Source organism: Carassius carassius, chromosome 48, assembly GCF_963082965.1.
Source record: "Carassius carassius chromosome 48, fCarCar2.1, whole genome shotgun sequence".
Classification (NCBI taxonomy): Eukaryota; Metazoa; Chordata; class Actinopteri; order Cypriniformes; family Cyprinidae; genus Carassius; species Carassius carassius.
Genome location: NC_081802.1, coordinates 8,772,289 through 8,782,365, shown reverse-complemented (window position 1 = coordinate 8,782,365; position 10,077 = coordinate 8,772,289). Strand labels below are relative to the sequence as shown.

The following is a 10,077-nucleotide window of genomic DNA, read 5'->3' as shown; positions in this document are numbered from 1 at the left end:
ATATCCTTCGCTTTCTCTTTTTGTTAATGACTCTACTGCTAAAGGAATTAACAAAATTTTTCTAGACTTCATATGGAAAACAAACCTCACAAGCTAAAAAAATCAGTTCTTTCAAATTTTCGAAAAAAAGGTGGACATGAAGTGTTAGATTTTAGTGATACAGTGAATACCTTTCGGATAAATAGGATCAAAAAATGCTTAACAAATCCTAATTCTATATGTTTTTTTATCCCGAATTATATATTTACCAAAATTGGTGGCCTTCCCTTTATATTGAAATGTAATTACTTGCCAGACAGATTGCCAATTGCACTTTCTAAATTTCATCAGCAGGCCCTTCTTGCTTGGAAGTTATGCTACACCCACAATTTTTCACCTCATAAAACCTTTCCAATTCCAATATAAGGGAAGTCGTGGCCTAATGGTTAGACTCCCAATCGAAAGGTTGTGAGTTCGAGTCTCGGGCCGGCAGGAATTGTGGTTGGGGGGAGTGCATGTACAGTGCTCTCTCCACCCTCAATACCACGACTTAGGTGCCCTTGAGCAAGGCATCGAACCCCCTACTGCTCCCCGGGCACCGCAGCAAAAATGGCTGCCCACTGCTCCGGGTGTGTGCTCACAGTGTGTGTGTGTGTTCACTGCTCTGTGTGTGTGCATTTTGGATGGGTTAAATGCAGAGCACAAATTCTGAGTATGGGTCACCATACTTGGCTGAATGTCATGTCATTATTATTAAGTATTATTATAATAATTAAAATACAATTATTCTGTGTTCTGCAGGAGATTATTTAATTCAATAGTAGAAATTACACGTTGGGAAATTTCATGACTATTTAATACGATGTAAACACTTTTGAACAGTGTTGTTTTAACTATCATCTTTTTCAACATAGTATTAAATGCTCACTAGCCCACACCATGAAAAAAAAACATCTCTATCTTTCTCTCTCTCTCTCTCTCTCTCTCTCTCTCTATATATATATATATATAAAGGTAATTGTAACTTCTCACAATTCAGACAGTTTCTCATAATTCTGAAAAGAGGGGGGAAAAAACTAATTCCGACCGTTTTTTTATTTTTATATCCCACAATTTTTTTTATTTTTATTTATTCTATACTGAAAAAAAAAACTTCTATAAAATGCAGAGCTTCAGATAATAATAAAAAATAGTGTGTACCCCAAAATAGTGATTTTAAGCCATTTCTGAAATCGAAAGAACAACAGCACAGTTACCAGGTCCAGAGCATCGTTTTTAATTTGCTTTGCACACTTTTCTTGGCCGATTTCAAGCACCAACATATTTTGGTGAGGACATTACAGACATCTTTCTCTCAGCCACTGCACAACATAAGCATTGTAGTATTTCAAACCTTCAGAGTGATAAAAATCCGGTGCTCGATGAATAACTGAAAACAAAACAGAAGCAAAATGATACATACAGTATGAATACAATAAAACAAACACTGGCAAAAGTAGAGCTATTTCAACTGAATCAACAAACTATGCAAACGTTGGTACAATTAAGTTCAGATTTGGAAATGCTTCCTTTTTTAAAATGCAACAAAAGACACCCCCCAGAAATTTACAACAGAAATAACTGTTATAAATTAGTGAAGGTGCCATTGTATTAAAACAAGAAAGCATGCATTGAAGGAACAGATAAGTTCGGTTTTATTAACATCATAATTTGAGCTGAACTGCTCTTGCAGTGTTGCATATTGTGGCCAGCTCATGTTAAAAACACAAAATAAACAATAAAACTGAGTTCAACATTGTCCCTTTCCTTATGTCCTTCATATGCAACAACATCTATATCTATGGATATATCATACATGTGTTGTTAAGTTTATAGGTAAGAATTGCATTGTAATATTTTAGATGAATTACCCAACATAGCAAAATAACTAAGGAATGGCCCAAAAAGTGAAAAAAAAAAGCAAGTGGAAGCACAACAACGAGAAAGCATTCCTCAAGTTAGCATTAAGCTGGTTGGTAAAGTTGCCTGTCGTTGTTGATCCAACACCAGTAGTGGTTTGAGAGAATTGTTCATATCAGCAGAAAACAGCAACTTCTTTCCGGAAAAACAGAGCAATGGGCAAGACAATGATTCTGATGATGGATTATTCCTAAAACTTTTTTTCTCCCATTTTCCAAAGCGAAATTAGCTCACGGGAAACGGGCGGGGGGATGAATTTGAGGGAAAAACCTTTTGCATGTTTGAATATCCAACTACAGAAGCGCCTTTCGGTTTCAAACTCGCTCGTTTGTGGCACTTAACATCGACAGAACTACAAGCTTCTGAGCTGCATCCTTTCAAAAAATGTGGCCGGCAAATAATCCAGACATTTATGGGCCTGTCTGCTCCAAACACACACACACACACACACACACACACAGAACCCTGGACCAACAGCACACAACACTTCTTAATAACAGAGACATCAGTTTATCTACACATTTACAACTGAGACGCATCAGAATTTACAATAAAAGAATTGGTGGAGATACATATCTTAGGTAGCTCATTTCATTAGCCTTAAAAGAACCGTTCAGCCATAATGTAAATTCTGTTATTATTTATTCACCCTCATGTTGTTCCAAATTCACATGCTGTATTTTTTTTTCCAATAGATGTTTTTTTCCATTACGGGATAAAAAATAAATAAAAATAATTTCAACGTTTTATCTCACGATTATAAATATTTCCTTACAATTGCGAGTTTATTTCTCACGAATTTGACTTTTTTTGGGGGGAATTCTTAGTTTATAGCTCTGAGTTTAGTTTTGTTTGGTTTTTCTGCCACAGAATATAAACTAAAACGGTGACTGCAAATTCCTCACAATTCTCGTCACCTAAGAAATTTTCTTCTCAGAATTGCTAGGTTTATATTTATAGTTCTGAATTTCTCAGAATTGTGAGGTAGTGCTGTATGATTCACTAAATGAACAAGGTGCATTAAAAAAAAAATATATATAGATATATTATTTCTTAAACAATACCAGCAGCATTTGTGAAGTGGAGAAGTCAAAGTAAACTGAAAAAAGAAATACTGTTTATCGACTACTTGCTGGTATTGTTCAAAAAATTTAATTGTGAGATATAATTAGGTTCTCGCACAAATGGACTCATATGGACTTGTAAAAGAGCACAAAAGAACCTCTTTCATTGCGATCTTGAAGCTTGTCATCGAACACTTATCAGAAATGATTCACCAAAATTGCTGTACGTTTAAAATAACTGCAGTCCCATCTGGAGTGACATTACGGTGAAAAAATAACAACATTTTCATTGATAGGTGAACAATTCCCTCAGTGAACTTTACTGCCAAAAGTTTGCGCAAATCGAACACTTTTAGACCTGGATCTTCAACAGCAAATGCATATAGCGCAAAAAGTCCACATTAAAGAGTGGCAAATGTGCAATTATTACTGCATATCCCAAAGAACCATTCCTCCACTTTCAGATGGTAACTGTAGGGAATGAAAAAAAGATTTGATGAATGGTGTTCTGCAGATTCTTCTTGCACCAATACGACACACAGCTGAAAGATGGCTTTGCTTAAATACTGTAGTGTCATTCATGGACGATGGTTTCATTACTGGTCTGGCAATGATGTTTAGCTTTACGATTACTTCTTCCTCTGGGGCTTGACCTGCATCTTCCACAAACTGCTACAAAATCCAAAGTATGCCTTCTTCAACCTCGGCCATTTGATACCTTCTTAACAGCACAAATAGGCAGAGCTTACAAAATGCATACTGAAACCACACGTACACATTCGTCTTCCAACACCAAAAAACGAAGAAAAAAAAAAAGATTTTGAAAATTATTCTGGACTGTGGAGGTATGTTTGCATCTGCACTTACCACTACTCAACAACAAAGTTGCCACAAATGTGCATCCCAAAAGCATACACGTATCTACATTTGTTCAGCTCACATCTAGGCTACATTGTCAAAAAGTGCTACGACTTTAGAATCACCGCATGCTGTTTTAGATTGTTCGGAGACCATTCGTTTCGGAAAAACAGCCTGCATGTGTCCATGGCAGTATCATGCCAATGGTGGCGTGTTATTGCACTCTCTTTTTTAGTTGTTTTTTTCCACCACCCGCCTTCCTTTCTCACTCCGGATGTACTTGAGCGTTTGCTACGCCGCAGCAGATATACATCAGCCTCCACATTCATTTCCCGGGCAAATGTCGATCGAAGCTTAGAGCTTACTTGACTTAGTGTTTATATATTTATACATTTATATCTTGACTAAATTGTATAGGAGCCACAAGAACTAAGTTTGCTTAGATGCGACTCCGTCGGGTTAAGATGGAAAGTACTTGAAGGTAGAGGAGTAGAAAAAATGATACATCAATAACAAAAGAAAGGTTTGGTTTTAAGCTTCAGCAGCCGTATGTACTCGAGTCATAATCCCTCACCACTGTGCTTAAAGGAATCGTCTATACACATAAGTTAGTTTTCCGATTGTTTCAAATACTATGCATACTGAACAGTATGGGGCCTCAGCCTGGCTGTTCAAGCCCCAGATAAATAAAAGGTGTCTTTAAACAACACACTTATAAAGGCTCCAAAACAAAAACAAACAAAAAAAAAAACTTTAAAAGAGACTGGTGAAAAAACTTAAAATAAAATAAATGAAGTGCTCACATATTTAGATAAAAAGGATTAAATAGAAATTAATGCATCCATAATGCCAAGGCTCTAGTTGACGACGCTGCATCAAGAACATGTAGCATGTTAATACCACCGCGATCGGGCCCCGTTCCCCGCACCACATCTCTCATACTATGGTCTCGTCTGCTGTCTTTTTCAGCAGCTTTGTGGAAAGCAAGGAATGCTGGGTAGAGTGTGCACCCTTGGTGTCAGGAATGAGCAAACGGACTTTCTGATTGGTTCGTCTCCACTCCGAGTACAACTGACAGTGGTAGCGGAATGAGACCTGCAAAACAAGGACACTTTTACACACTTTTGGTTAAAGGACCAAGTCCTAGAGATTAAATGATGAATTTCATGAAAAATTTGTCTGGGTGACATTTCACGCCGAAAATGAGAAGAAAGAGTATGAAAGTATGATTTAAAAGAAATTACAGGAACATTCTCTACACTCTCCAACTGTCATTACCGGAAAATAATGTGAATCATCCTGTCAGGACACAAAGATTTGTATTAAAATCAGAATAAATGAAAGGTGTTACAAGAAATATTACAGCATAAAATAGTAAAAAGTTTAAATCTTTTATGAATTACTGCAATGAGAAAGTTTTTTCTGCATTACGGTAATGTTTTTTTTTTTTTTTTGCATTGTGGTAATGATGATGGGAGAGGTTAGTTTGTTTTTGCATTATGATAATGAAAATTTGATTTCTTTGAACTAAAATAATTATTTTATTTTCATATTTAATGCATTAATAATTAACATATTTTTTGCATTTCAGTAATGAGAAAGATTCTTATGCATTACGGTTAGGATATTTTTACCACTGCAGAAAGGAGGAACGTTTACACTTTAAAGTAGTGCTTACCTTAATTTTTTTATTATGGTAATGAGAATATGTTTTTGAATTATGGAGAAGAGAACAAGATATTTTTCATTGCACAATAAAAACGATTTCTTTGTATTATGGTAATGAGGACACTTTTTTTGCAATTTGGTAAAGACAACTAGATACTTTTGGCATTGCAGTAAAACAAAATTTCTTTGCTTTCTTTGCATTTTAAAACATATTATACACAATTAACAGAAAGCATTATTTATTTTGCTTCCTTTCTATTTTTGGGGTGAAATATGACCCAGACATGTTCAGATAAGTCTTTGTGTGATTGCCCCAAAATTTATATCAACATTCTGCTTTAGAATAAAAATGTACTGTAAATGTAATCTGCATTTAATTGGATGTAACACACTACCAGTGTCCAGAGGACGTAGATGGTGAAGAGTGCGATGGTCAGAGCGATGAGGCCGACTGCCTCCAGGCGACTGTTGAAGTGCAGGTGGTCCTGTGCACCCCGTAGACACAGCCAGCCTGAGATGGCTGCCAGGGGCGTTATAAACAGGAAGCACACCATGTCACAGAAGAGGGTGCGCTTCTCATTCCGGGGGCCTGGGTCCCTGAGCCACTATTGAAAGATGATGTGAGGTTTACTGATGATGTTTAGATGAACAGTTTTGCCTAATACCAATAATTATATTTTATGACCAATAACATCACGGTCAACATTCTTAGTAATGACCAGTTTGAAAACTAGTTATACCACTTTTTAACTTAATTCGGGTCCAAAGATAAGAGTGGTATTTAAAGGTAAAGTAACTTATTTAAATGTATTGTTTTGATCATTTCTCAACCTAATCAATTACACACATATATACATGATTTGAAAAATATATTTTTGGAAATCAGATGCAGGGCTGTGTAATTATTAATAATAAAATATTCATATTCAATGTTTTATTATTTCAGTCTAATTACCATGTATTTACAGCTCAGTACATATTATCAAAAAGCACAGGTCAAAGACAAAAACAGGTTTTCAAGCATCAAAACCGTAAAAGTTAGATACAGCTTTACTTTTTTTATGTAACAGAATAAGTGTCCTGTTTAACTTAATTTTCTTCTGCTCAAAAACTATTATATATTTTCCCCATGATTTACAGAAATCACCCACTATAATATGTCTTTCAATGTAACAATAGCTTATATACCAAAGTATAATGTCAGGCATATTTACAACCAGAATCATGAGATGACATTAAAAGACTAATTAATAACTAATTAATTGTTATTTTAACTTTGACACTATCTTTCAAACCACTAGGTTTTATCCATTTTTCAGAAAGATGTTTTTTTTAGCATTTAAAATATTATAAAAGTTTGTAAGATCACTTTTTCTTTGATAAGTACAGAATAATCAATTAATATATTATATAATCTATTCTATTAATTTGCAGAATTTTTATATAAATATGTTTCACTGAATTACAATGGAGCATTATATCAACAACATTTGACATTTTGTTTTCACAAAAGTTAAAGCATTAAAGTAGTGGACACTTGCATTTACTTTACTTTCTATGTATACAAAACTACTTATATACATTTAATTTGATACAGAGGTCTCGTCTTTGACCTATAATCAATTATGCCATGTTAGTGCACACGTTAGTGCACGGCCGAGCCGTGCAGATGAGGATAAAGGCATTAATCTCTGTTACCTCTGTGAGGGGTCGGGGCCGGCGCTCAATGGTAAACTCAGTGTGGCACAGCTCACAGTAGCTGGTGTTAGAGGACGATAGCCATTTCTCCAGGCAGCTCTTGTGGACCGTGCCCAATGTGCCGGTGCAGTCGCACGGGGAGAGAAGCACCTCACTGTTGCACACGTCTTGACCCTCGTGGCAGATCCGACAAATTGGCCGATCACTAACAGAGAAGAGAAGCTTTATCTTTAGGCTACTGAAATGCACATCATGTGGAAATCAAGTCAAAACCTTTTAAATATTACACAAAGTTTTGCTTAGATTTGTCTACCTCTGGGTGCCCAGGGCTTTGATAACAGTAGATAGCAGACGTCCATCCTTGGCCGTGACCTGGGTGACATACTGAGCCCGGTGGTTTTCAGCATCCTCCACGGTTTTTGACAGGGCAGCGTTGCCAGTGCAGTCACACAGGGAGCCTGGGAGGTGGCAACACTCCCCTGTGGTCATTTCGGGGCCGTCCAGGAGGGCAAGGGGCAGGGGAGCACCACGGGGAAACAGGGGAGCAGCCTCACTCCCACACCTCAAGTCACAAAGACCCTACCACTGCAGAGAAGAGGAACTTTTACAATGGTTACAAGAGGGAAATTTCGACAGCAAAACAATGGTATTAGCAATAGCGTAGCAATGTATGAAGCGCCGCTCAGACAGAAGTCACATTCAAACTGTAAATTCACATTACCAACTGAACCAAATGCAAATAATAATACATAATGTGGATTCCTACTGAACTTATGCAAAAATGAGCCAAATAAGAGTAAATGTGTTTTTTCTGTGAGAGGAATATTGTGTTCAATACAAGTTCAAACAACAGCATTAGTGGCATAATGTTAATTACCACAAAACTCATTTCAACTTTTCACTCTATTGAGACACTTAAACCGGAAGTGCGTGTGGCCAAAAGATAAACGAAACTAAGATAAGAAAACATGTTAAAAAACACTTTTAACTAAAGTTACATCCAATTTTCCAACCCTGTTGCCTTGACAATGTTGTAAACCCTAAAATGACTGTAAACAATAATGATTTAAATGTACGTGCTTTAATAATTCATGAGTTTCACATTTCTGCTTTTAAATCATCTAAAAATTGCCCCCATTTACTCCCATTTTAAGTTCCTTACTGAATACTTGATTTGTGCTTTGTCTTTTTTATTATATTTCCAAGGAAAAACAGTATTAGAGCTTATTTTTGTAATATATATATATATATATATATATATAATATTTTAAATATCTTTCTTTCTGAAAAACACAATGTGGCACACATTTTTGTGAAACTAATAACATAATCATATTGAGGTTAACTTAGTCTATTAACTGAACAAAAGGAAAACCTAGTGAGCCGCCGATCTAGACAGTGTTTTTGGGTACTGTAGGTTTTGAAACATTATTTAACACATCTTCTGATAAATGGCAACTCGCTGGATTATTAAATTAAGATATGATGCACTGATCAAACCTACCAAATATAACCTTTAACGTTACTTGCATGGGAATGTATGGACAGAAACAAGAGAGGATGCACTGCTATTTTACATGAAATTACCTAACGTTACATTTGCTGCCATAACATCTTTGCACATTTAAAGCAACTGATGTGGTTTGATCTAATCTATCAAGCTGTCTGATACTGGTCTAGAGAGGGCCTTTGGCACACAACACAAGTGCCAATAAAACATAATTTCCCTTCAGTGCAGCGCTAAATGTTTCTAACATTTCAGACTAGATTAAATCGAAATTAAACCGATTCGGTGCGTATTAAGACAGAGGCAGAGTGAAAATGCAGCTGCATTAAGGCTGCTAGTTGCATTAGCCATGTAGCCAAATATGTCATCAAAACCTGGGATTAGAGATTAAACCATCATTTCTTGAAGTCTAATCTTACCTTCTGGTTTTCCATGCTGAGCTGGTGCCTTTAAGGGTGAATTCCTTTTAAAGGTGGCGCTTGTCTGAAAGCGATAAGCTAAACGTACAAGCCTTGTTTTGGGTTTCGTTCAGCGAGCGACTCAGCTCGGCCTCCTACCGACGTCTCTGATTAGCGCCGTGTACGTTAAGAGCGTAGAGGGAGGCGCTTCCGTACGCAGCGCTGCTTCGGAACTTTCCTAAACAGCTTTCGTGAATAGCCGTTATCCGAGAAGTGCCTATTGTTGTTATTTCTAAGCACTGTTCACTGCTCATGTGAGGCTTTATGTGGTGGGATGGAAATACGCTTTGTCTTTTTAATCATTCGTTAACTTAAATACTTTAGTATTGAGTCGTTTGTTTATGCGTAACTTAAGAATTATATTGTAATATTTGATTTCTTTTATAGTTTTGTGCGTAAGATACACTTCTATTCACTTCCTACAAAATTGTTTTAGAAATGTAATCTGAAAAAGCTAAGTAGTCTTTGTCTTTTAGTCTTTATTTCAGTAATAGTGAGCAAAATATTTTCATGCGTAACATATTTCACTAGTCTAATATTTCGCTTTTATACATATAAAAAATTGCCCTTTTATTTTGCTGTTATTTTGTTTGTATTTTGTCATTTTTACCAAATTGTTTAGGAAATGTTAATTGTTTTCTTTGATGTGATATTTTTTTAAACGGTCAACAAAATTACTGTTCTTGAATTTCGTAAGAAATATTTTGTTTAAATTATTTTAACCCTTTATTTTTATTTTATTTTCAGCCCAAGAATGCCACTAAAATCATTCTTTAATTATTATTACTTTTAATAAAGATACTTTATTTTTATCAAAATCAAACAGAGTGAACTTAATATTTCATTTTTCACTTTTGTGCTCAAGTACCTGTTTTTTATTCCTGTT

At 35.8% G+C, this 10,077-nt stretch overlaps 1 protein-coding gene across 1 annotated transcript; it reads right to left on the bottom strand.

Annotated features, from left to right (window-relative positions):
* Positions 1-3,830: 3,830 nt before the first annotated feature.
* Positions 3,831-9,364, bottom strand: LOC132131963 (E3 ubiquitin-protein ligase MARCHF2-like). The gene is made up of 5 exons (XM_059544164.1): positions 9,153-9,364; positions 7,540-7,811; positions 7,227-7,431; positions 5,924-6,133; positions 3,831-4,955 (listed from the first exon to the last, which is right to left on the bottom strand). The coding sequence occupies exons 2-5, from the start codon at positions 7,713-7,715 to the stop codon at positions 4,797-4,799; spliced, it is 750 nt and encodes a 249-aa protein (XP_059400147.1). The 5' UTR covers positions 7,716-7,811; positions 9,153-9,364; the 3' UTR covers positions 3,831-4,796.
* Positions 9,365-10,077: the final 713 nt, after the last annotated feature.

What these genes read in the sequence shown, in the direction of transcription:
- LOC132131963 (XM_059544164.1), bottom strand. Translation starts at nt 7,715, where the DNA reads ATGACCACAGGGGAGTGTTGCCACCTCCCAGGCTCCCTGTGTGACTGC. An exon ending in AAAGCCCTGGGCACCCAGAG is followed by an intron (nt 7,432 to 7,539) that starts GTAGACAAATCT and finishes CTTCTCTGTTAG; the next exon opens with TGATCGGCCAATTTGTCGGA. An exon ending in GGCCCCGACCCCTCACAGAG is followed by an intron (nt 6,134 to 7,226) that starts GTAACAGAGATT and finishes ATCTTTCAATAG; the next exon opens with TGGCTCAGGGACCCAGGCCC.